The sequence below is a fragment of the Syngnathus floridae genome, chromosome 20 (genome assembly GCF_059516105.1).
Source record: "Syngnathus floridae isolate MCC-2025c chromosome 20, RoL_Sflo_1.0, whole genome shotgun sequence".
In the NCBI taxonomy this organism is placed as follows: domain Eukaryota; kingdom Metazoa; phylum Chordata; class Actinopteri; order Syngnathiformes; family Syngnathidae; genus Syngnathus; species Syngnathus floridae.
In genome coordinates, this window is record NC_142432.1 from 1436987 (window position 1) to 1464292 (window position 27306).

Here is a 27306-nt window from a genome sequence, read left to right on the forward strand (position 1 = left end):
TTGGGGTGCAGACAGTGAAATATTTATTAAACCCAGATCCCATAAACTTTCATTTTACACCTTTACAGTTTTACATGAGTGTAATTGCACTTAGAATTTTTACTGCTTTGTTTTTGTCCAGCTCCTTTATTTTACGTACGGCATAACATAATGACTTCAGTGACCTACGTACATCTCGTATGCAGTTGAGTGTACCGCGACATTGTTAGTGACTTCACTACAAATGACAGAAATTTAAAGACTGACGAATCAGTGCAGTGATGATTTTTTGTTTGTTTGCGGGGTCTAGATCCGCAGACAGGGAGGCATCCAACTACTGGTAGACCTGCTGGATCACAGGATGAGCGAGGTTCACCGCAGCGCCTGCGGAGCCCTGCGGAACCTGGTTTATGGCAAGGCCAACGATGAGAATAAAGTGGCCTTGAAAAACTGCGGAGGGATCCCAGCACTCGTCCGTCTTCTGAGGAAAACAGGAGATGTTGAAATCAGAGAGTTGGTCACAGGTATGATTCAACACACACGCCTTGTAGCGGTAGCGATTTGGAGCATGACCTTGCATCTTTGTATCCCCGGAGGAGCTTTTATTGTGGGAAAAATGTTTTTGCATTACACAAGATGATTTGGACACATTTTATCTGTAGAGGTGTCAGCTCTGAAAAATCTGGGGCACATATGCATTATGCAACATATTCATGCAGGTTGTGAAATGTGTTTTATTTGTAGTATTTGAATGAAGATGTTCAACGCAACTCTTCAATTCTTTCTCAAACTGTGTTTTCTGTGTCCTTGACAGTCACACTTGCAGTATTTTAGCACCGTTATTGACGTCATTGGCAACTTTTACCTCAAAGCCTTCAATCAACTCCAACTATTCACCAAGTCTGTTAAACATTCCACTTGATTAAATTTCAAGACTTTATCCTCATATTCTATATTCTCAAGTGGATTCAACTTTCATCCTCCTTTTGTATCTCCTTATTTGGCCTTTGTTTGTGTTTTATTAGCCGGAGTGTGATTCTACATGAATCGGTCTTTGGGCTTAGACCGTGTAGTTTATGTTATTCAATGTAGAACCTTTTCAAAGTAGTTCACATGTTTCTGAGAATGGTGACCCATTCACAGTTGCAAATAGACATAGAGCACTCCGATAAAGCCCAATGGGTGAACCCAATTGTTCTTTAACATCTCATTCATACACATTCACAGCCTCATAGGTCGCTGGCTCTCCAAGGACTTTTGTGAATCACAATAGCGACAAGTCTGCGAGGGATTTTGAAGCTCCCTTTAGAGATCGTTCAAATACTAATAATATCCCACCAGAGCGCTGGAGAAACAAAGGAAGAATGTGGTTGAGGAGAGAAGAAAAGAGCAACATGACAGGTTTTCATGACTGTGGTTCATTGAACAACCTTTGTGGCTTGGCTGAAAAGATAAACTGACAGGAGAAATCCAAATCAAGAAAATCTGCCTTTCTAACGACGTATAAATTCTATCTAATCTAATCTAATTAGAGACTGACATTCAAGTAAAAAGAATCATATTCAGTTTTGATTCGATTTCTATTCTTTTTCAGTAGCCAGATGTTTTTCTCATGAGAAAAAGTTAATTGGTCCATCGGAAATACATCAGGATGCACATAGTGGTTGTGCTTCTAATCTGAACCAATAAGACGACTTCTTACCACCCACTCGTTCTTCTTACCACCCACTGGTTGACAGTCTTATTGGATTCTATATGCTTTGATTAAAGGCGCTTTGTAGGTGGAGGAAATGAGACAGGAAACCATTTACTGTATTGCACTGTCCTTTCTGAAGTTTAAATTCAGACAAGCTTTATTGGCATCCTGACTCTCCGTGCGAGTGAGATAGGAGGAAGTTGAGGCTTCCGGGCCTGTCAATCAAAGTCCGGTCGATGCCCAGGCTCTGGGTGTCAATAGGAGATGCTATCCATGCTTGTGGGCTCACCTTGAGGTGCTGGACTGTGACATGTGGCTGGCTGCAGCTTTGAATCTATTTTGCTTTGAATGCTCTCCTTAGCTGAGAGAGGTAGCGGTGACCTGTAACAGTTGTGTCGACTTATGTCCAAAATGCAATCTTTTTTTTAGTTTCATTCATTTCATCAAGAAATTCAAATATGAGATGAGTTAATCACTCTTTTTGGATAGTTGCTGTATAATTTCTCATCTTTGGCTTTATTCATCAGCAGGTTTTGACTCTGCTCTCAACTAATTCACACGTAGCCACATCGATGAGGCCTATTAAATCAAACATTTCCACTTGAGTCCTAACAGGCCTGGCTCAACCCTTACAAGTCATACTCTCATTTATTCATGAATTCATGCAATCATCCCCACATTTCCCCCCAAACCACCAAGCTCCTTGGAAACTGTCTGTCAAGTGTCTGGAGGGACCCAGTTGGAGCCAAGAGAGAGGCGGATTAGAGAGGACGAGATAAAGGAGGGTGCACACACACACACACACACACACACTCGCACACACTGGCTGGCACACAAAAACTCTCAAATGATGTCATTGTCTGTTGGTCACCTGACTCCTGCGGGGCCTGCGGGCTTAGCGAAGCATGGCAGATCCATGTTTCTTGAGCAGGCAGATGTGTGTGCGATCGTGTGTGTCAGACCTGAATTTGGCCAACGTGACACAGTGGCAGACGCAATGTCCTTGTCCTAGAAAACACAGCAGCGTTTACTTTTTTTTTTTTCCCCCCATCTGCTGGCACTTTACAAAGAACACATCTATGGCTGCTACCTGATTGCAATCACCAACCAGCGTTGCTAATCACTTAAGAAACACAGCCTTGTTTGTCAAGACTGTTGACCTGTTGTCCGCAGTTGCGGTTCTAAAATTTGCTGTTGTAAAATAAAAAACATTACACCAATCACATTTTTACATGTTTTATGGTTTGAATAAAAAACTACAATTAAAAACACATTTTCCGGCAGTCTTACCAAAGCAACAGGTGGCATGATCGTTCATAGTTTATAGTATCATTCAAGCGTGTCTGAAAATGGAAAATAAAATGCTAACAAGACCGTTGAGATCAACTAGATTTGCAAGTAAAGAAAATGTCTGGAAAAAAAAAATATTTGAATATGCTGATGAGTCTGTTTTAGTGAATACAGCGTTTTTGCAAGTGCTTGTGACAGGGGAGCATTTGAGAGAGAGGGGCTTGAGGGGTGAGAAGTGCTAAGTGATGGCAAATGTTGCCATGGAAACACATGCACAGAAAGGTCCAAGCCCCTGATTGGTGCCACATAGCAGCAACGGTCATCGCCTTATCACCCTCCTTGTCCTTGTTTCCCAGACAGTTAAGCAGGCACACACAGGCAATTATCTTCTTTTATCCTCTCACTCTTGCCTAATTTTACACAATTGCCACATTTCATTCATGCACAGATTTATGTTTGGTTTGACATTTTTAGCAATACAAAGTTGTGCTATTTAAAGATGTTCAAGCTGTGTGACTTTTGAGTTCTGACACCAGAAATATGGGACTAGATAACATTCAATTGAATTCAAGTTGTTTTTTTTGAAACTCACCAAAGCAATATGACAAAGCATGTGTCATCTTTTGTCTCCATCTGTTGCTGCCTGACTAAATTATTACTCAGCTTGTCTGACTATCCTCCCCCATGTTAGTTCATTGTCACCAACTTTGTCAGCAGTACATGCAGTTGTTAAATTTTCTAATGTTGATCAGACTCATTCATATGATATTCAATTCAATTGAAACATCTTGTTTGTACGGCTTGTGTCTGCACATTGTTCTATCGGCAAGCGCATACTGTCGATGACGGTTTGTGTGCAGTCTCGGCAAGGCACAAAATGACTTTTCAATGCATCACAAATGCCTAGTAAATCTTAAGGACTGCTCCTGGGGTATAAATAGGAGAAAGTGATGTCAAAAAGTGATAAAAATGTTTTCCCCAAAATACCAGCTGTAAAATCCCTCTCCAGTGTGTAGTGCACTTTCCATTGTGGCCTCGAGCCGAGTGGTGTGTCCTCGATCGCAGTCACTTGAAAAAAAGTTTCAGGCTGTCTTTGTTTGTCACGTTACTGTGAGCGACAAGCTCCAACATTCAAGCTCACAAAATACAAATGTTTTGCCCTTCATGTCACCATCTGCTTAATATTCCAATCAAATATGTGCCGGTAAATGTCATGTTAGCAGACGATGAGCTGAGGAAGTGGGAGAGAGTGAAGAACCACTAGAAGGTTTTAAAAGGCAAATATTTTCAGTTCAGCAGAAAAGAATGACTTTAATCATTCCAATTTGCATGCGCAGGGGTTCTGTGGAACTTGTCGTCATGCGATGCTCTCAAGATGCCAATCATCCAGGATGCGCTGGCTGTGCTGACCAACAGCGTCATCATCCCCCACTCCAACTGGGACTCCTCCCCCAATCACCATGACGACCGCAAACTCCAGCTTCATACTTCCCAGGTGTTGCGCAATGCTACTGGTTGTCTCAGGTAAAAGCATCATGCACACGCATGCAGACATGTTAATTGTAACAAGTGTGGTCAACACGCATTTACTCTTTCCGGACACATCGTCTACGAAACACCGTTTTCAAATTACCATTTCATTTTATTGATTCCCTGCAGTCATAGTATAGCAGCATGCATAATTCAAAGTTGTTTTATTAGCTTTGCTAGTGCATTCTCCATTATTCAGTTTTAGATTGAAGACCGTGTGGCGGGTACACACTGCTTGATATATGCTTACTTGATTGGGTTTTTTTTTTATTTTATTTTAGGGAATCTGATAACAAGCATATAAAATAATTGAGTGTTTGTCTATCTGTCCTGTAGTGACAAGTCCAGGGTGTAAAATTACAAATATTTTATTGAGGTATTTTGTTGTCCATGAGCAATGTATTCATAAATGGTAAACAAAGCTGTGCACAATTTAAACTCCTTTGATGCGTGGTTCCACATGGTAACCATAGCAACAACTTTCCCCATTTATAAGTTCTCCTCATTTCCAGACTTTTTTTTTGTGATGCATCAGCCTGATTAAAAATGCTTCTGGCATTTTGAGGCTTGACATCAAGAGGTGACACCATCTAAAAAGCAGCTGAAAGTCCTTTAGCATCACAATGTAGAGCAATTTGATCTTTGAATCTATCATTTCTAAAAAGTAATACTTGCTTGAAAAGGACATTTAAAAAGAGTCCATTCGGCAGATGCATTTTCTTGCACGCAAATTCACGTGCGCACATATGCACTCACACAGTATACACAAAGAGTTATCGTTGCAGACACTTGGTGTACTATGAATGCTTTTCAATATCCTCAATAGCCTCAATTGAATGCTGTTTACCTCCCTGCAGGGTGCTGGTTCACAGCCAAGACATAGAGACACACCGAGAAAAAAAAAAAAAGACTCACTGTTTCAAAACTATATAGACTTTTTCTGTCTGCGATTCTATTTCTGGGCTTATCGGAATCCCACAAACGTGTGCACACACACACACACAGAGATGCATACTCATGAATGTCTCCTGTTTGCTCCCACTAAGACATGCAAGTGTCGAATTAACGGCTGGATGAATCGAGACTGAGCGTCATCACAATGAACTTATTTTCTTGGTATTATTTGTTTTGGATTATATATATGTGTGTGTGAGGGAACTGGTGATGACCCTCTCTTGTTCCCACACACGCACGCACAGGCAGACGTTGGACTACTGTGTCGAGCCACCTCACACCAGCTGCTCTCATGTCACTCGGTGGTCATTTGTTCTTTGAGCGACATTAGAAAGCCATCTGCCAACCATTCATTGGTGTCCATGTGTTTCCTGTAAAAGTTGGACGCTTGCATGAGTAATAATGCTATAAAGCTAATCAAAAAGAAACTTTTAAAAGTCCCAATGATCAGTTTACATAGGAAATAGCTCGTCAATTTGGCATTTGAAAAGTAGGGGGATTTTTTTGGAAAGATAATTCTTTCATATTCATATATGAAAAACATATTCAAAAAGATAATTCTGAGCCTTGTTGGATTGTTTTCAAAGCGTGTATTGCACCGTAGCGCTTGAGATACGGAATTTAAGCGTTTCAGTCTTTTCCACTGGCACAGATGTAAGTGAAGAAACACTCAATTCTGCCCGAAGATCCCAATTTTGCTGTTGTTGATGAAATATATCACAGAATAATTCATTTTAAATATTTAGTTTAAGAAATAAGTGGAATTCGACACTCAAGTTCTTCAGTATTCCCTTATGTCGAATATTTTCTGCACTTTACTTTGTCTATGCCCTACTTTCCCCAAATGCATTGATCAAAGGTTATTCCATGGCAGGTGACATATTTTTTAAAAAACGACCTGATGTATAGTCTAAGAAACGGCGTGTAATTTATCAGTCTGACAAAGCCAAAATAACGGTGGTTGTGAATTGTGAATGGGATGCTTAATCATGTTCTGTCATTCTTCTCACTTGGCAATTATTTAATGATGCAAGCTAATGACTGAATTAATGAGGAGTGACATCAGATAGGACAAGGTGCAAATCAATAATGGAATAGTTAAAGAGTCGAGATTACCGGTTAAATTCCAAGAAAATCTCAGGTACTTTATCAAGGAGACACACACACACACAGACACACTGACGTAACTGACAGGCAGGGTATAGGTGCTCTCATTTCCTTTCTCACTGGTGCATTACGCATAGAATTTTCCGTCTCAATTCGACACACGGTCAGATTACGGCATTGCTGCTTTCACATTCCAAATGGAGCATCTCTTGAAGCGATGATCCAAGTGGTTATGGTGACATCTCACCATCTTTGCGCCTCCTGTTCCCCGAGCACACCCCAATATGTGTTGCAAAGCCAGAGAAGATGTTTCGTCAGAGAGGGAAAGAATGTATTATTATATTATACTTTATTATTATTATATTTTGCCCTAAAATGTGAAGAACATTTCAAAAAGTATTCGCTTTTACCTCAGGCCCAATCACTATGGACTAGTTAATAAAAAGGCCAGACTCACATAAAAGCGAGCATAAAATCACAATTAGAAATCTAACACAGCCTTATGCTAAATGGGGGGTGTTTTTATTTCAATAGAACATTCCCATTTTGGTATTGGTAGCTGGGGGACCAGAACGCTACCTGGTCTAAAACAGCATTCCAATTCTGTCATGAAACGTTTAAAAGTCAAGCATGCGCCTTTATTACTCCGAATGAAGTGTTGTCAGTCTTTAGGCGCTTTGACTGCAGAGAATTGTCACTTTGAAGCCAGTTATGCAAAGTGAGCTTGTTTGGCCATTAGCATTCAGGGCTGGTGAAAACGACTTGACCTTCTCTTGGAAAGCATTAGACGTTAAGTTTTAATTGAGTTCTTGTGTCGTTCTCTCACCTCATTCTCATCGCAACAATAAAGGATTACCCTCATTTCATAGACTAGTCAAAGAGCTGTGATCTCTTAATAATGCCAGCATGATGAATGGACTCCGCTGCATACCATCAATACATTTCTATTGTCTGTCATATGTGTTCACCTATATGGCAAACTCTGGGATGTGATTGACTCATTAGTTTGATCATTCTTTTGATGTTTCTCTTATTGCGTTTCAGGAAGGGGGAGTGACCATATGTCGGGATCCGACATAGGGTGCACCCCTGGTGGAGAAGAACATATAGGCCGACGGGGGCCACCATTGATTTGTTATTCATATTGACATTATGGAACTTAAGATGGATTGTCGCAAACAGTCTTTTTTTTTTTTTGACTGGATAGAAATGAAGTACAATTCATCTTTTTCAGCTGTTCTTATCAATGCGGTGCTTTTACAAAGTGCTTCAGGTAGACTGAACATCAATATAAGAAGTCGGTTGGCATTTCAAGGTCCTGATGCAAATTTTTGTGGAATTACATTCACTCCAATGCATACATAAATCAAATCAAATATTAACTTCCAGAGCAATATTATTCCATCGATCTGTCTATTTTCTACAGCGTGTGTCCTCGTGGTGTACCCGGCCGGGACTAGGCTAGGTAAAAATGCATAGCTTGAGATGTATACCGAATTGTAATGCACCCCTTTCCAATTATCTGGCTTTGGGAAAGGCGTCACTTGGGAGCTATCCACCTCACTTTCAGTGTCACTCTTTCTGTCTATACCTCGTGTTATCTTCTTGCCTCCCCGTTTAGAGGCATATTAAGCTCGTGTTTATCAAAACACACACTCAGTCGGCGTGTGTTTCTTACAGGAATGTCAGCTCCGCAGGTGAGGAGGCGAGACGAAGGATGCGGGAATGTGACGGCCTGACAGATGCTCTGCTCTACGTCATTCAGACCTCTCTAGGCAGCAGCGAGATTGACAGCAAGGTGCGTGTGTTCAAGCATTAAATGTTTGCATCCTTTGCTCTAATGTCTTCCCCCTTTGTTGTAACTATGCAGAGAGCAGTATTTTGTGATTATTTGTCCATGTGTTTGTTTAGTAAGCATACTACTTCCTGGTTTATTGAGGATGACATGAAACATTCCGAACAGGTCAATGCAGTGAGCAGTTGTTTTGACCCAAATTGAACTAAAGTTTCCTATGCTCATACCCTTGTCCTCACTGAAATTCAATGTGTAAAAATGTGCCACCTCTCTACTAAGTTTTGTATAAATTAGTTAAACAAACCTACTCCAAGCAATCCAAACAAAAGCCTCTCGCTTTCGGCTAGTGGAATTCTCCAATGGCACCGAGACGAGTGTTGACTTCTGCCAGGGCAAAACATTTCTAATTTGAAATGTCACTAAATTATACACGCCTTCTTAAATACCCAACCCTTACATCATGTTTTTTGTTTTTTTATGGAGAGTGGAGTTAAAAAAATGTCAGTCATGTAGGTTTAAAACAATTTAAAACAGGCAACAGTAATACAAATACTTAATATCCGCTATAAGTCTTTTTAATTAAATATTGTGAAGTTTCCTCTGGCTTGTGTTTTATTTTATAGTAAAATAGTAATGATAGTAACGGTAGTCTACCTTACTGATTGCTCAATAAAATGTTGAAAATTGGTGTAGTATTTCACTCTTAGGAGTTCATTTAAAGAACATTCGCCAGCGTGTGATATTCCGGTTGGACCGAGCCTGCAGCGTACGTGCGCTCTGTCAAAGTATGTGTTGGCCAGTCGATATCACATAAACAATGTTGTGGCTGGCTGGCTTCTCAAGGTCTCCCTGTCTGCCAGGCTCTCTAAATGGCCTCCCTTAATCACTGTTTATCCGCCCGCTCCTCTCCACCATCTGACTGCAGCCACCAGAGGAGAGCGGCCATTCCCTCGCTAACAAAGACTGATTGACAGGTGAACTCGCAGGCGCTTATTAGCAAAATAGCCATAAATGATAGCCGCTGCCGCCTTTGCTTTTGCACTTTGACTGGTAGACTAATTTAGTTGTTGTGGTCTAAAATAATCAAAGGAATTGGTTTCAGTGCCCCAATGTAGATTGGTCAATGGAGAATTTAAAGTGTATAATAAACTCACTCAACACTATTAGGTCTGCCTGCTTATGGAAAAAAATATATATATATAAAATAAAATTATAATTAATAGAAGATAAAATTAATTAATTACTAAAATTATATATATATATATATATATATATATATATATATATATATATATAGTATAGATATACGTCTATAGATATATATATGGGACATAGAGAGAAAACAAGAGAGAGTGAGAGAGGTATAGATATATAAATATAGATATGTATATGTGTTATCACTGAGATCAAGTCTTTATTCACTCAGCTGTGCAGCTGAACAAAGAAAACAGAGGGAAAAACATGGACCCCAAGATGGAAATGTCAGCATAAATTGGAACTAATGCGTAACCTGTGCATGTTTCTTTGCAGGATGTGGATTTCATGTGACTGCAGCTCGCCGGAGTGCGACGTTGTTTTGTTTGCCGCGTCTCCCGAGTGTGTTCAATTACGCTCCTTGGTTGTTCTTGTGTAAAGTGGCGGTCTCTTGGCATAAAGATGGATGATTTGTCTTTGTTAATTTCCACTCCGTTGACTTGATGACACCCCGCTTTCCAAGACGTACTAAACATGGCCGCATGCGCTACAGCTCACATTTACACATAGGCATGATCTCACAGTCACTTGTTAAATGGCGTGTTTGAAAATCGATTGGACCTGTCAGGTTTCCCCCTTTTTGCTCATCGCATTTCAAACTCAGAACTAATAAAACACATATTTATGTTACCTGTGGATTATCCAGCCTCTGTCCTCCCACTCTCTCCATCAAGTCTGCCTCAGGGTGGAAGGCGGATAAAATTGCTGCTAGTTGTTGAGGGGGAAAAAAAAGAAAATGCTTTTATTCGCGGGCCTCCACTTCCACTTTGAGCTGTGTTCTTATTTAAGTGCATCAAGTGCACATCGTTGGAATCTATTCCCTCATCTTTCTTATTTCCCAACTCAGACTGTGGAGAACTGCGTTTGCATTCTGAGAAACCTGTCCTACCGCTTGGCAGCCGAGACATCCCACGGCCAGCAGGGAGGCTTGGAGGAGTTGGACGGCCTCCTTTGTGACTCCAACGGTCGCGATGGAGAGAGCTCTGGCTGTTGGGGCAAGAAGAAGAAGAAAAAGAAGGGCGCTGACCAGGTAAAAACAAAAAGTAGTTGAGTAAATTCCCCTTGGTTGTAAATTTAAAGAATTTTATTTGACCTATTTAATGCAATAAAGTGGCAATGCCTGATTAGCGGGAAGCCTCTCGATAGAAGCCTACTTGGGTTAGGATGACGCTGAATGCCCCAGCGCTCAAAGTTCTCCTTTCACTTATTCACATTCATTTGTGGCCAAACGCTGTGTTCTGGCACACATGGGTCCAAAAAGTAGAAGCCAACTTTCATGATGAAGCAGGAACACGATGTCTGTCGTCGAGACAGGGGACGTGTGTGCTGAATAATGCAGAAGAGGAATGGAATCTTTAGATCACAAAGTATCTGGTAAATTCTGTTTAAATGCATTAGCCTCTTTTATAACGAATCGGATCACGGGCAACTTTTTCATTCTTTTGTGGCACTTTATTATCAGTCAGACTTTTTTTTTATTAAATGAAGCTCTTTTCAAAAGCTTAATTGTATCTTCACCTCCCTCCTGTCTACTCTGTGCCTTCTTTTTCAAGTTAATAAGCTGAACTTTGCTTAACTCTGGTGGGTTAAAAAGTCAGAACCACGCGTACCTTTCACGAAAAGCGGCAAATATACGACCTTAAAAAGATCCTAAAGCCATTCCGTATTGATCGGGCACTCACTCGGTTCATGTGATTCATGTGTGCCGTATCGATTTTGCATTGCAAAGTGGGTGAGATCGCATCATTTCTTTTACCAATGAACGTTATGTTGTCGTCTCCTTCCTTTTGGCTTTCTGTGAGAAGTAAAGATTTTCTTTCACTTACTGTCAGCAACATTTGCTGCACATTGTGACATCCTACCTGCAATGGATCATGGATAATGGAGAAGGAAATGAGGTAATCGTGAGAAATAGAATGCCAGCTTGACATGAGGGTAGGCGGCGTCAACTTAAATGCTAATGCAGTCCCCCTTAATCATTTATTAGAGTCTCTGACAGCAAGGCCAAAGAGCAGCGTGGGAGCCTGAACTAAAGCTAAACATTCCTAATTGACTGCTGTGTCCATGTAAACCCAGTCACACAGTTGTTTGCCTCCACTAGTGGTAAGAACAAGTAATTCACTTTAGAATTTTCTTTACCACCCAAATCTGGGTCCATAATTACATTCTTGGATGGATTTTGTTGTGGAGGAAATAGAGAGCCCTGACCTCAACCCTATTAGCCACATTTGCTACATCCTGTTTGTGCAAATCCAATAGATTTTTGTGGCTTGTTATCGCCTATTGAAGTCAATCATAACACTGTAGGTGTGAGGGCTTTGTTGTTTCATCCGGAACTTCGATAACAATGCACCTTTTGAGCGTTTCAAATAAACGTTATCTATTCATATTCACGTAGGAGGTCTGCGGGCAACAAACGTCGGTAATAGGTTGTTCTGTTCAATCTTCAAACTGTATGAAGTGTTTGATTTGGCCATCAGAGAATTTATGTAAATAAAGCATGCACACACACACTCGGTGTAAAGCGCACACTTGCCTAGTTTACCATGAAGTGGGTAGGGAGGGAGTGGGGGGAGCAGTTGAGCGGAACGAGAAGGTCGACCGCGAGGAAAGCTCAAAGATGAGGGAGAAGCCTGGAAATAGAAATGGAATACAGGGAAAGAAGGTTTTATTGGGATGATATGTGGCATACATGAAAGAAAAGGAGCAAAACATCGAGACAGAGAGAATCATCCTAGGAGAAAAAGTGGGACACAATCTGAGTGATTAGTCGGAAAACGAGAGAGCGAGAAGAGGTGACAAGCCGAGTGAGTGAACAAAGGGATAGAGTTGTGCTGAAGAGGTCGCGCTTCAAACGCTTTGTGTTTATTTCTTCAACAGAAAAATGCAGCTGCTGTATGAATACAGCCATTTTATTTCATCCTTCCTTAATTGTTGTGTTTATTTTGCTATTGTCATTTTGCTGTAGAAATGAAAGAAGGTCAAACTGTCATTTGGTCTTCAAACAGTCTTATTATTTGTTTTTTAAGTCATATGAAGTAGATGAAAAAAAATTTCATTTTGGGTGTGAGCTCAGAGTTAGAGGTACAATAAAAACAGCAGACAAAAGGAGAGAAAAAATGAAGGAATCCATTATTAATCTGTTATCTGGGTTTCCTGAGCTCTGGGTTACAAGACACAAAAAGAAAAGAAAAGAAAAAAAATGTGATTTTGCAATTGTCAACAATAAAAATGCTCCCCACCTGCTTTACTTGTCACCTCTCTTCCTCCTCCTTATTACAAGCAAAGGACGGGGCTTTCTGCCCAAACAGTGACAAATTGCTACATATCGCTTTGCTGTGTCCTACTTTACATCAAGAGGAAAAGCCGCCAGACCAATAGTTATTTGGTCACTTAGCAACCAGCGCCAAATATGGCCAAGCTTGTCCTTATCCTCCTCCTTCTCCTCTCTTCCAGTGGGATGGCGTTGGTCCCTTTCCAGAAAGTGTGGATCCCCCCAAAGGGGTTCAAATGCTCTGGCACCCCACCATTGTCAAACCCTACCTCACCCTGCTATCTGAATGCTCCAATCCTGACACCCTGGAAGGAGCAGCTGGAGCCCTGCAAAACCTGGCTGCTGGCAGCTGGAAGGTAATGCTGGGAATTCTCGCCCATCTCCGACAAGACAAAGCGTGGGATTCGTGAACTGACATCAATTCATTTAGAGCAGAAATGAAGAACTTTATGATTGATCTGATTTTGTAGTCGGAATGGAATTACTACTTTAATCCATCCATCCATTTTCTGAACCGCTTAGTCCCCACGGGGGTCGCGGGCGTGCTGGAGCCTAACCCAGCCGTCATCGGGCAGTAGGCGGGGGACACCCTGAACTGGTTGCCAGCCAATCGCAGGGCACACAGAGACAGACAACCAATCGCACTCACACTCACACCTAGGGACAATTTGGAGTCTTCAATCGGCCTACCAAGCATGTTTTTGGAATGTGGGAGGAAACCGGAGTGCCCGGAGAAAACCCACGCGGGCCCGGGGAGAACAAGCAAACTCCACACAGGGAGGGCCGGAGGTGGAATCGTACTCGCACCCTCCTAACTGTGAGGCCGACGTGCTAACCAGTGCGCCACCGAGCCGCTACTACTTTAATATAAAGCCTTAAATATGAGCCCACATAGGAGTCCACCCAGGGTTCAACAGCGACTGGCTAAGGAAGCAGCTTGTTGGTAATAATGAATGAGTCATGCAGTCGGGCCTTGGGCAAAATTGGAGATATTTTTTCTACTTTTTTTTTTTGTGCAACAAGACAGAAATTGAGAAAGTGTCCCCTTGAAATGACACAACTCAAATGGGTCATTGTTGGTTGCAAATGGGCAATGTGGGAATGGGGATGTGGTTGACAGCTTCCCATGAGATTTGTTTTAGTTTGAGACTTGTACTTGAAGTGAAGGACACATTGTGAACAAGCGGAATAGCGCCGCAAACGGAGATATGTGTGTTTGCTTTGGTGAGTTTCTTCGAGGTAGAAGAGCGGGAAAGTAGATGGTACACTCAAGGGAAATATGTTTTATTATTTCTCAGATAAGGCCAAATTTTCCAAAGATGATGACATGCTCTTTGCTGTTCGCCCTTTCCCCCCCCAAGCTATTTCCCTCGATTAGGGTTTGGAATAGACTATAATGGGTTGAAGTTCAAGTGATTTGAAAAGGCAGATTATTGTTTCCATATATCCATTTATCTGCAGATGACCCACAAGGTGGCAGTACTTGAGGCATGGAGGAATCCATTTAAGTGGTCTCCAAGCTCTCAAGACCTCTCTGCAGTTCATATAATTCTCCCAAATAGAGTCAGTTGTATTACTTGAGCCTTTTATACGGCCCCCCCAAATATACTATTTCCCTCTTGATCATTTGAGCTCATACTGAGTGAGTAAAAAGGCTTCCCTCAAAGCATGCTTACTTTTGATGGTATACATTTCCATGCCATGGAGAGTTCCTCGATGCACAATGGCTTAACAGCTTGCTTGTATTTTTTCACAGTGGTCTGTGTATATCCGGGCCGCTGTCCGTAAGGAGAAAGGACTTCCCATTTTGGTGGAGTTACTGCGGATCGATAACGACAAAGTTGTGTGCGCCGTGGCCACCGCTCTAAGAAATATGGCGCTAGACATCCGGAACAAGGAGTTAATTGGTGAGTCTGGATCATTTTCTTTCCTTCTGTGTCTGTTAAAGGCCTTTTAATATGGCCTCTTGTCCACAAGGGTTAAAAAAATAATAATCTGGGGAGAGCTGTGCAAATGAAAACTGTCTTAATGGTCAGAGCTTGGGTGTGCAGTTCTTTTTCTGCAACAGGCTTAATAATGTTTAGTCCATTGATGAAAAACATGACGGCAGCAGCAAAATTCACTCGAGTCTACAGAATGATTTTGTCTGGCATTTTAATGAAAGATGAAGCCAGGGAGATTGACAGAAAAAAATTAGCTTGTCTGTTCCAATACTTGTGAAGGGAAGTGTCTGTGTGTTTCTGCCTGTCTAATTATTGCAGCTTTTTGGAGGGCTCGGTGGTTTCTATAGCAACCACGCTTCCCTCACTTGCAGGGAAGAATTTCAGGAGTCTCTTTGGGCTCTGTTGATGTGGTAGAAGAACACAGAGTAATGCCACTGTCAAAGCGCCACATTCCCATGCAACATTTATTTAGCTGCTGCATGGTAGCAGATGGCTTTCAATTCATACAGATGCCAAGTTTTTACTTTCATTTCTTAGCGAGTTAGTTTGGGCTTCAACAATACTTTTTGTAACTTTACATATTACTTTGTACAGAACTTTGTCAAAGCTTATAATGCGTTCAATCAATGTAAACTAAAGCTGTTAAAAAGGCATTTGCGGCAAATCCGCGCGAGCTGTTACATTATCGACCTAAAGGCTCCAGTTAAATTAATGGAGGGAAAAAAAAGGTCCTCTTGTAACAGTCACGGAATTGGATGAGCTATCTTTTACGATGGGAGCAATATATGATCTCCTCTGGAAATCATTAAAAAGTTGGCTAATTGATTCAAATAGGTGAAGGTAATTGATCAACTTTTATTGCACTGCTTAATTAGCCTCTTCAGAGCAGAAAGAGATAGCAAAGAATTATGGCAAGAGTCCCCTAATAAATACGACTTTTATGGAAAGAGTAATGAATAATTTAGTATTTTCAAACTCAAATCACTAAAAAATTAAAGACTTGTTTGTTGGGTTACAAGTCATGATTTTTTTTATTTATTTTTCGTTTGCTCCAACAATGAGGTATTTCATCCTTCCGGGGAGTTTTGAATGCGCTGTAAAATATGGGGAAGAGAGATGACAACAAAATCTGGTTCAGAGACGAGCGTTTGCTCTGGGCAAGGTGTGACGTGATTGCTGGTGACAGCAAAGAGGTCGAGGCCAGACACCACGAGCCCCCATCTTGCTTGGCCCTTGAACACAACTTTTATTAACACACACGGACTCAAAGCTTACAGCAAACTGCTGTTTCTTTACATCAAGGCAAAAGCTATCCTTGGGTGACAAAAATGTTTCGCCGAGCATTCTTGCTGGTCTTTTGCCAAATAATGTTGACTTATAGACTTTGATGTTGTCACTGCTTGGCTTGTATGAAGATTTGAAGGTAAATAAACGGAGATGGAATTTTTTCGGAACTGAGTTCAATATAATCTGGTGGCATGTTGAAGTCATTAGCGTCATTCATTTCATCGCTTTTTGTGTTTCATACCTGTTTGCGCTTCTTTTGTTTCTGATTTATACGTATAATATTCTATAAGCCCGTGTCACGATGAATGAGTCACATTTAGCGCTATGCCGGCCGTCTTTGCAATTCTTCCCCGTCGACTCGGAGATGGCAATTTGACACACATGATTTGGGAATGCCAAGCAGGCGTCACATTATTCCAAATAGAGCAGCTATTTTGTGACGCTCTTCATAAACACACGCTGGGCTTACCACCAAAACAAAGTTAATGCCGGGTGAAAAGCGATTAATTCAAAATCGGTATTAATTCAATACGCTTAATTAATTCACAGCTCAATTTAATTGGGTTTTTTCCACTTGTGTTTTGCAGAAATCATTTCATTCAAATAGGGAAAGCAATATTTGGGATTATATTAAATATATGAAGTCAAATATAATGCAACTGTCAAGCAAAATGACAAGTCTATCAACAAATGCTCACATGGTCTTTTCTTTTTTTCCTTTCACCCAATTCCCCTCCCCTCCCTCCATTCCCCACCCAGTAATATTCTTTCTCCAACCGTCGCTTCTTAATTTGACGCCCACATCTCTCTAACTAATACAGTTTTAGACATGAGCTCATAACATCACGCTCTCTCTTTCTCTCTGGGCCTTTGTGTCTCGCCCTGATGACGCCGTCGCCCGACACGTTACCGTGGAAACGGCAGCAGTGTGCCGCTGGGATTTCGCTAAGTGCTTGAACGCGAGTGTGAGTGGTTGAAGTCAGGAGTTGTGATAGGCAGATGTTAATGAAATTAAAAGACTAACGGCTGAAACATTCAGGCACAGGGAGGGCGAGCGTCACAGTGATCATTTATCTAGCAGCTCCAAAATAGTTATTATTTTTTAGTGAGAAAAAAACTTTTGAAGGCTAGTCAAAAGATGATGGGCCTCCAGCATAACATACTTTTGTATTGTATTGGAGGTTTTTATTCATATTTGGACCTTTTATCACTAGTCCTTGATTTTTAATCAATTTCGCCTCACAGTTCGATTCCACATTTCTAATCATATTTGCATTTTTTGCTTGTTACTTTTATTCTTGTCAAACTGACATATAGTCACATGCAAAGTCTCAATTCGATCATGAGATCATCAAGACTTATGATAGATTTTCATTTCTTAAAAATCCACAAGTAGGCCTGCTATTTTAGATGACCAAACAGTGATAATTGTTTAATGAATATATTTTACTCTCATTAAATAGAACACTGACTTCAATCCATATGCTTCATCTCACCAAACATCTGTCTGAGACAATTACCTCCAATTTTACTTTCATAACATTCTCCTTTTTCCCCCCCAGTAAACAATCAAATCTCTCCATTGTTGCGAGTAAATGGATTTCTTTAAATCAAACCAGCCATGATGGCAGTGATAAAGCGCAGCATTCCCGAATGGAGCAGCATAACACAGGAATAAATTAGCACCTCTGTGTCCCAGATGATTGAGGCTATATCGGGGGTCATGTAATAAACTTTGATGCAAGAAGCAACATGTCCAACATCAAACAAGCATCTCACAATCAACGGAAGGGAATGGAAGAAGACATTACTTCCATAAAAGCTGCTACTCACACAGGGGAAAATATATCTTCATTTGCTCGCTTTGTGTTATTGCCGTATCGGCACATTGAGGTCACCAGCGAAACAGTTTTGATGGTCCCAACTTGTCATTTGCATGTGTGACAAAATTGACCCGACTCAAATCTCTAATGTTGTAAATAAATCAATTGGAATAAGGCCAGAAAAGGATGAAGCGTTTATATTTGGTGCATTTTGCTTTGACTGTGGACAACATTTGCCCTTTGTTTCTATGAGCTTGATAAAGGAGTTCACTTAATCAGTACTTCAGTCAATAAATTGTCAGTCAGTGGCCCAGTCAATTATCTGGCGCAGCACTCGCTAAATTAGCTGGTCACTAAGTTAGTCATGCCGTGGATGAATGATTCAGCCAGCCGCGTCCAAATTCATCAAATGGAAGCCGTTGTGAGTAAGTGAATCAGTCAGTGTGATTCAAGTTGCTCACATCATTTTGTGGGCTAAAAGACAACAAGCGTTTAACCTCTGCTTATCCTGTCAGGCAGAGATAACGCTGGGTCAATTAACCCACTACTCATTCTCCTCGATAGTTTGTGTACTTGTCTGTGTCACATTTATACGCACACACACCAGATCTCCATCAGTGTTGTATAATTGTATGTGTGCTCTTTCTGAAGGTTAATAGTGCCATCGGAACATCCTGATTATTCTCCATTCTCACTGAGGTCTTGGGAATTTTGTTTTATTGAGCCAACATGTGCTGTTGAAAATAATCTTTTTCATGTTGAATACTCATTCAAGTGTCAAAAAAGTCAAATAAATTCAAACGCACCCTAATTAATAATTAAGATCTTATGTGATGTCTTGCATAACTTCAAGCTCTGAAGATTCAAGTGACTTGAGATGCAAATTTTTTTTAGTGGATGTTTTGCCCCAATTACAAATTGTACATCTTTGGGCTCAGTCAAATTCAAAGGCTTCACTGTTCATGTATTTATTATTATTATTATTATTATTATTACTACTAAAAGTAATAATTAAAATCTACAAGCTCTTTCGAGTAGCACAGATCGTGCTATTTTGGTGAAATTCTAATAAATTCTTGTGAGTGGAGGCCCAATGGTTCCATTGTATAAATGGCTCCACAAATATTCTATTTTATAATTGTTTTGGGGCTCTCCGGGATGTGAGTGCTTTGTTGTTAGATGCCAATGCATCCAGAGAGAGATTTTAAGTGTCCGCTAGAGGATGGAACTTCCTGTTTTTAGCCTGAATGCTTCTTCACAGTGGGACGTATTTTAAAGTACATTGGGACTCTGTGTAAAACAATGTTTCAATGTTTATGCACTTTGTGTCACAAACACAAGTTCCAGGAAGGACTGATTTGTTCCAGCAACCCTCAGTTGAATTCACTTTCCACTTACTTGGTCAACTTTTGCTCAAAATGCTCGCCAAGGAACATTTCTACATTATTTTAATGAAGATGAACATCACCTCTACCCGAGACAGTATTGTGAACTTGTGACCTTTGAAAATAAATGTACAGAAATGGTTGACCTGACATGATATGGGCTCTAATTTGCTTGTCATGTCACTTCCATGTCTTCACAAGTTCTCCCGCATTGGTGTTATGGCTTTTCCTATCTGACTGAATCTCCCGCAACTCCTTAATTAGTCCAAGAGCTAATCCTTTGAATGTCATTTCCTTCTCTGTCTCTTCATATGCCAGCCTATTCAGTGAAATATCGCAAGGCGGCCCCTTTTATTGCATTCTAAGCGTGAGCATTAATGCGGCCGTGTGAGAGGATTTACAGTGAGCCCTCTCAGGCCAAAGCTTTATGGAGTTATCCAAGCACTCACTCGCTGCGCAAGACGTTTGCTTTATTACTTAGACACTCAACGGATCTGTTAACTTGTTAAATTTCCTTCACAGCACTTCCTGATTTAAGTCCATTGAATTATTGCCGAGTCGGAGCGCGTGAGTGTACAGCGTCGTTAAGTCACAAGTGTTTGCTGTACTTCTGATTTCTTTCAAAGTTTGCAGAAATGAGGTTAAATACTAACCCATTCCCTGTGATCCACACTTTTTATTATTTATTTTTATCAAATAGGGGCTACATGAGACTGAATACATGTTTAATTTAATATTTTTTTAATTAAATATATTTTCATTTATCAGGTCAACATTGATTTTGTTTTTCAGTAGTGCTTTCCTCTTATGTGTATATGTAAAAAATAGACTTATAATTTAAAAAAGAATTAATGAAATCTATTTTCCTTTATCAGGTAAATATGCCATGCGAGATTTGATTCATCGGCTACCAGGCAGCAGCAGTAACAACAACGCGACCAGCAGCGGGACCTCGAGTACTACAGGTCCACCCAGCAAGGCCATGTCGGATGATACGGTCACTGCTATCTGCTGCGCACTACATGAAGTCATCACCAAAAATATGGAGAATGCCAAAGCCCTCCGGGACGCTGGTGGGATTGAGAAACTGATCGGCATCGCCCGCAGTAAAGGCGACAAGTGAGTGTTACCGAGTTGACACATGAAGGTCACTTTGATGTTTTGTATTTTTGGAAACGCTTGAGACCAATGGGAGCATATTTTTAGGACAGAGAGAATAGAAATCTGAATGATTAGACCAGATTAGCCATTTATGAGTTCAAGATTTTGCTACATACAGCTAAATCATTCTTGCCACAGATACATGAGAAATTATATCTGAAATTTGAGATTTTAGGAATGTTGTTGTGCAAAACAATGTACTGCAAAAAATGAATGTGTTTATCCAGATGAATAATCTAGCTCAGGAGATGACAACCAGCAAGTCAGAGGTTGCCAGAAGTGACATCAACTAAACATCACACAATGGAGAGAGAAAAAGACATTGAGAGAGAAGGACAGACTATTCACAGAACTTTGCTCAAGGGCATCATTACAGTGAGCAATGAGGCCGTGACTGGAAGAAAGTGCAAATTTCTCTGTGAGTTTAGTCCGCCTCTAATAGCCCAAGATAGGTGAACTGAGAAAAAAGCAACCTCTTGCCTCACATTTTTTGCCTCACCAAGAAAGAGATTGTTTTACCCACTAGAGACCATTGTCAAAAATTTTAAAAAAAGAAAAAAAAAAGTGCAGTAGTTGCAATGAATCACCTCACATCTTCTTGAGACACAAAGTCAATGTCATATGGAATGCAAACCCAAACCAATCAGCTGAGTCCAACCAGAAAACCAAACTGTACAGTAGGCGGTCAAGCGCTTTTATTGTCTTTAACAAGCGGAAATTAAGCACAGGTTGATGTTTGTTACTAGGAGAGTACAGTTCATTTTGCAAGCATCTGCTCTCCTTCCCTCTAACATTTCTTATGACCGGAAACCTTCTGGAGTCATTTTGTAGTCAAAGTGACCAGGCAATGGCCGCAAGAAACGGCAGGCAGGCAGGCAGGCAGGGAGGGAGGGAGGGAAAAGGTGGGGTCTTTTTAACTCCTTTGGAAACTGCGTTAGGGGAATCAGTCGCTGCTGAAAAGAGCAATGGCCCTCTTACTCTTAAAGAGCCGACAGCCTCCACATATCTTTCCAAGGTGATATTGACGGCAAACGGAATAACAGTTTGGGATGTTATCAGAAGTAATGGGGCGGTGGAGATGTAACAATGAACTATCTCCCCTCAGACACTCGGCCAAGGTGGTTAAGGCGGCCTCTCAGGTGCTCAGCAGCATGTGGCAGTACAGAGACTTGCGCTCCCTCTACAAGAAGGTAACACACTGCTGTCATGATGTATACCAAATGCTGTATTCATTCTCAACTTCATATGGACGCTACCTCCATTTATAGAAGCTTAAACAGAGACATCAACAGTTAAAACCCTTGCTAACCCAAACAGCAGCACCTAACTGACAACTGTTAGAACAGGTTTAACTCTGTTGCTAACCAAAACAGCAGCACCCGAACCTCCCGGCTCAACTCAAGCGTGTCAAGTTTTGCCGCATGCAAATGATTAAACATGTATTTACGTTAGTGGAGGAGTTAACGCTCCAGTGAACACTGATGTACTTGCTCCATTGTGTTAAGTGCGTCCATGTTATGTCTTGGAGGAGTGACATACAAGCTAATTTAGAAGGTGAAGTGAGGGGTGAGTCTTAACTACCTCTAAATATCAGCTGGAAGAGGGATATTTGTGAAAAAAAGTCTCCTTAGCAATGAACGTGCAGTTGCGTGATGTCAGCAACCTTTGTGCAAACAAGAATGACCACAGCGCAGTTACGTGTGTGTGCAGTTTGTTTGCTATCTTTGAGGTCAGTCAAAGCTCCAAACTAAAGATCGATGGCTTCTCTACTTAGAACTGTTAGTACCATGCAGCCAAAAGTCAATAATGTGTTTTACAGTGTTTGTTATTTGCAGCCTATTATTGTTGAGCTCTTTTTTGGCACACCAGGCTGCTTCTTATCACCCATTGAGACTGAATGCTCGTAACACAGTTGGCTACCAGTAAACTTGCTTCCCATTCATCGAGAATCTTATTTGTGCATCACACAACTAGAATGGTTTTAGTGGAGGACTGTTTTAGTGAGCTTGTTTATGTATTTTTCACTCAAGTGCCATTAACAACAACATACTAATTATTGTCTTCTTTTTAAATGACAAATACCTTGTCCTTGCATCTTGATTAAGTTCAGTTCACAGAGTTTAGATTGTCTAACTGCTGCTCACAAAATTGCTTTCAAGAGCTGATGGAAATTGTGCCTGGTAAACAGTTTTACTTTGCTGAAATCCACTCATGGGCTTTATCATCAGGGTCCAGAACTCTACATCCTTCCCTTGCATGCACATATGAAGTTATGGATTTTTGGGGCAGCCCAAAATCCTGAGTGTTTTGAGACTTGTGTACCCAAATTTTCTCACACTATGCAGTTTGTGTACGTTTGTCCTCCTGTTTGTTTTTCTCTCTTGTGTTTGACAGTCTCAGTAGAGATTAGTACTTCCTATAGCACTTCCATCGAACAGAAAAGGGAATTGCAGTAGAGGCAGTGGATGTTAGTTGGCTGAGTACCCATAAATAAGCAGCAACTGCATGAAGAGAGCATCTGAGATGACTTGACAGATCAGTGGTGCCGTAGTCATTAATAAACCAAAGCCTCAATCTGTTTTCAGCAGCACTGGTGCTTGCCTTAAAGATAAATCATGTTTAAAAAGTCTCTAGTGTGTTTTCAAACGCCGCTTGTACCCAAATTCATTTGGTTTCTATGACTTCTGTCCTCATTTTGTGTTTGCGTTCGTGCTTCACTTGCTCGCAGGGACGCACGCCGCCGCTCCACCATCCGCGTCAACAACAAATGTCCAGTATTGTTCGGTCACAGACTGATGAGCAAAAACAAAGTGACAACGTTTTCTTGATTGGACCGGCAGGACTTAATCAAACCGCACACACTGAAGTACTTTTTGGTCATTTGTGCAAGTGAGCTTTTGCCAGTTGTGATTCCGGATGTGAGAGATGCTCTGTCTAACAAGTGTGGCAGATTCTCAGTATGGTCCGGGCTTGTGTAATTGACAGTGTGACTGTGTGTCAGTGTGATATGAGAAGGTCTGGAAGGTGTGTATGTGTGAGGTCACACTGTGTATGATGCTCTGTATATACCTGAGTGAGTCCATTTGAAAATAAAATGTCAGAGCGTGCCGAGATATTGTTTTTCACGTCGTTGCGGCAATGAGACAAGCAACGCAGTCGCTACATCACAGTTGTTTACTACGGTGGAAGAACTTTGGCTCAAAACTTATTTTCAACTTTCTTTTATTTTTCATCCAGGGTGATGATTAGACGAGCAACTTGAAAATGAACTCGCTCTCCTCTTATATATAAGAAAAGAAACAGCAGGAATGCAATAAAAAATCAAAAGGTGCTGCGATTACTCATTTGGAAGCTAGCAACGGTATTTTAGTGAAGGAAAATAAAGCATGCAAAGGTCAGGTAGAGCATCTGACACCGTGAAAATCTGAAAATTTAAAGATTAAGGTTGCGAGAGAAGCATTGAACACACAAACATCCATTTCAGTTGTTAGTGCTACAATCCCGTTTTGCCTTGCAGCTGCATGACCTTAAACTAATTCTGCAGCCACAATATGCGGAATAGTTAAACAACACAATCATCTTTTTTTTTTTTCCCCTTCCTGACATTTGCAAGAAGCGGACCAATGTAGACTTATTTTTTTAACCTTAATTTAAAGTTGACCCCTATTGACTTCTGACCCCTGAATAGGGACCAGGTCAGCCAACAAAAAACTCCTGACTGTGAGGCAAACATGCTAATAACGATTTCATCTAATCTGCCTTAAAGCAACCCATACGTATTCTCCTCTAGAATCAATCTTGTGAATTAAATCACCTGAATGTTTAACTATTCCCGGTATGGCCTGTGCGCGCCCTGAAAGACCCCCGCGGCTCATCGGAGGTCCCGATGAACGATCCGTATCCACTCGCGGCAGATTGCTCCCATCGCTCACCGCCAAATGCATTCATTATTCAATACTCAGTGACTGTGTTCATTTGAGTAACATGACACTTTGACAGCGTCCAATTGCGTGCTAGCGGCATGTACCATCAGGAGGTTACATGGCTTATAATGAGATGTGTGCTGGCTGGGAAAAAGAGTGAGCTGATAGATACATGATAAGCGTATAGATGGCTGGAATGGATCCACCTTTTGACGCACTGGGTGCCTGAGGAGCCACCTTCTATTTGTCTTCATTGCTGCGGCGGGAAAGTCAAGGGAGGACACAGCCTACTTCTTGATCCATTGCTCTGGATGGCTTTCTGCTTGCCTCGCTCATTACTGTCTTGCCATTAAATGGGCTGTCACTTGTGTAACGCTTTTTCTACTTTTTGCTACGTCACACTGATGAGCAAGTTTCAGTGTTGCTCCTGATGGCATGCTCAAGGACACGGTCACAATGGCTGGCGTTTGAACCCCCAACCATTCTAGCTCTGAGCCACATCGCCCTCCACTTACTTGCCTCATTCCTCTCTGCTCTCATTACTTGCTGTCATCTTTTGTCCTCCCCTTTCTGCCTCATCTAATTCCTCCTCCTCCTCCTCCTCTTTCTCGCCTGTACTTCCACTTAAATGCTTCAGCCCAGCACCTCCCGACCCCAATGTATGCACGCCAGAAGCCGTTGCTAAGCTCATGCCCCCCAGACAGCAAAGCAATGATGGAGCACATCTCTTAATTTTTTTTTCATCATCTACTTGTGGTTTGTATTCAGAGGTAGCCAATTATCTTAATGCTAAATTGAATTGGGTTCCAGCTCTGTGATTGTTGCAGACTATCATAATCCATTTTTGAAAAGTGCTTTGCTCCAATCACTGCTAAACCAATACACACGCATAGAGAAAAGCCATTGGCTCTGCAGTAATTATTCATGCCAACTTGTTGTGTTAAAATGTCCCTGCCAGAAAAGTAATAAGATGATGCTCAGGCTTGATGCAAATGTCTTCAATTGTGTTGGCCAGTTGTGTTGTGGGCGGTTTTCTTTTTCCTGTTCAGAATAATTGTTGATCATGAAAGAGGTGATTGATGTGGTTATGTCAATTTTTGGCACTGAAAGTACATTTTGGAAGGGACAGCGGAAGATAACTACAAAGGACAATTGTTTAAATGAAGCTGTTGCTTTTTTCACAAATTGTTCATCATACATTTATGATGACTTTGGTTGAAGCTCATTTGTTTTGCTTCCTGATGTTTCCATCGAACTGGATTTTATTAAAGAATCGTACATAAACTGTCAAAAAAAATTGCAAAAAGCTTATCACCCAAATATCTTACAACCAGTTGATTTTCAATTGGAATAACTTATATATCTCAAAATGTTTGAATTTCTACACAGATAGGTGAACATAAACAAAAAAATCTCATGCTAATTGTCTGCTCTTGTGCATTTTGACGCCAGGATGGCTACTCCCAGTATCACTTTGTGGGCTCTGCCTCCACAATAGAGCGAGACCGACAGAGACCTTACTCTTCCTCTCGAACTCCCTCTGTATCCCCCATCAGGACGTCTCCAAACAACCGTTCCGGTGAGTAAACAACAAGCAAACATGGTCAAATGTGTGTATGCTGTCAACATCATACCATAATTGCAGCAAAGATATTTACATGCAGTGAAATTCTTCTTCCTGTGAAGTCATTCAAGTTAAGATTTAATATTTAATTTGAACTAAATGTAACCTTGTACCATCTTTGACTGCTTGCAAAGATCACTGGGACCTTCATTTACAAAAGTCTTCTTTGAACTGTTAAAGTACTAAAAATACAGGGTACAAATCTGTTCTATTTCCGCTTTTTTGAAAGTTAAAATATGGGTTAATAGTTTGATCTATTTAACAGAACATGAGTTTCTTCTGATCTATTTCATTGTACCCCACCAGTGGGTTACATTTGCTGCAACGTCATTATTATATTTTTTCATGACTTTCAATTGATGCAACTTCCCAATCATTGAACATTTAGCAGTCAGTCTTCGAAGTTGTGCTGACCGCTCACATACTTAAAGCATGATTACTTTCACTTGAGCCCGTGGCCTTCATGCTTTGCAAAGAGCGCATCAACTGTTAGCATCCGTCGTCAAGGAGCCTTTAGCTGCGCTTTCTCCGCATCAGGCTTAGCAGGCTGATGAGGCAGAAAAGTACTTTTCCTTCCTTCCTCCCGGCTTAAGGATTCTTCAAGGACCCAGCAAGGGATCCATGTGTGTGTTCATGCATGTATGTGTATGTGGTGACAGCAAAGAGAGGGATGATAAACAGAGTGTGAGAGAAGAATTAGGTATTAAACCACTGTTAATGCAGGGATGAGGATTTGACCTTGGACGGTGACATTGAAATGTTCGTCAGGTTTGTGCGTATGCGTTTGTGAGGGCTATAATGTCTATTCACCTCTCCTCCACCTTTTTACTCTTCCACTAATCCTTCTTTGTCCCTTTAACGTCTGATCGCGCACACATGAATGCGCATCTGTATCTTCGGCCTGCATATGCTCCATGATTTGGCACCCTGGAAACGCATCCAAAAAGAGGGCGGGGGTAATGATGGTGGAGTGTGTGTGTGTGTGTGTGTGTGTGTGTGTGTGTTAGAGGGTTGGGGGAGAAGACAGTTTGGAGGGGAGGTGTTAGGCTGTGCTGCTGGCAGGAAGACAGAGCGAGAAGGAGACCTTTGTATCCAACATGGCTGCCGTGGGGATCCTGCTGTGTTTAGAACTGATAGAACAAGGCTCCCAGCTAGACTGCCACGGTAACCAGGGGTGTTGGCAACATCTCTGTGGGTGTCAGGTCACAGCGCGCTCCCTAAAGGAATCTACCCCAGGTGTCAAAATGATATTTTTACTGTTGGAAAAAAAAGCCCTCTCTT

General features: G+C 41.2%; 1 protein-coding gene and 1 long non-coding RNA gene across 5 annotated transcripts in view; one reads left to right on the forward strand and one right to left on the reverse strand.

Annotated features, from left to right (window-relative positions):
• ctnnd2a (catenin (cadherin-associated protein), delta 2a) overlaps positions 1-27306 on the forward strand; it is a 119776-nt gene that overhangs the window by 87815 nt on the left and 4655 nt on the right. For all 3 annotated transcript variants that reach the window (XM_088364220.1, XM_088364223.1, XM_088364222.1), the window contains 9 exons: positions 290-503; positions 4303-4489; positions 8237-8354; positions 10453-10635; positions 13062-13235; positions 14636-14786; positions 20193-20436; positions 21584-21668; positions 25854-25980. In XM_088364220.1, the coding sequence (XP_088220346.1) occupies positions 290-503; positions 4303-4489; positions 8237-8354; positions 10453-10635; positions 13062-13235; positions 14636-14786; positions 20193-20436; positions 21584-21668; positions 25854-25980 (1483 nt within the window). The remainder of the gene's footprint in view (positions 1-289; positions 504-4302; positions 4490-8236; positions 8355-10452; positions 10636-13061; positions 13236-14635; positions 14787-20192; positions 20437-21583; positions 21669-25853; positions 25981-27306) is intronic.
• On the reverse strand, positions 69-22136 carry LOC148380659 (uncharacterized). Of its 2 annotated transcripts, none has more exons than XR_015854737.1 (5): positions 21926-22136; positions 10495-10592; positions 10237-10310; positions 2547-2683; positions 69-460 (listed from the first exon to the last, which is right to left on the reverse strand). It is a non-coding gene; the product is annotated as an uncharacterized LOC148380659 (long non-coding RNA). The 2 variants fall into 2 exon arrangements; XR_015854736.1 differs by having other exon boundaries at positions 10237-10313.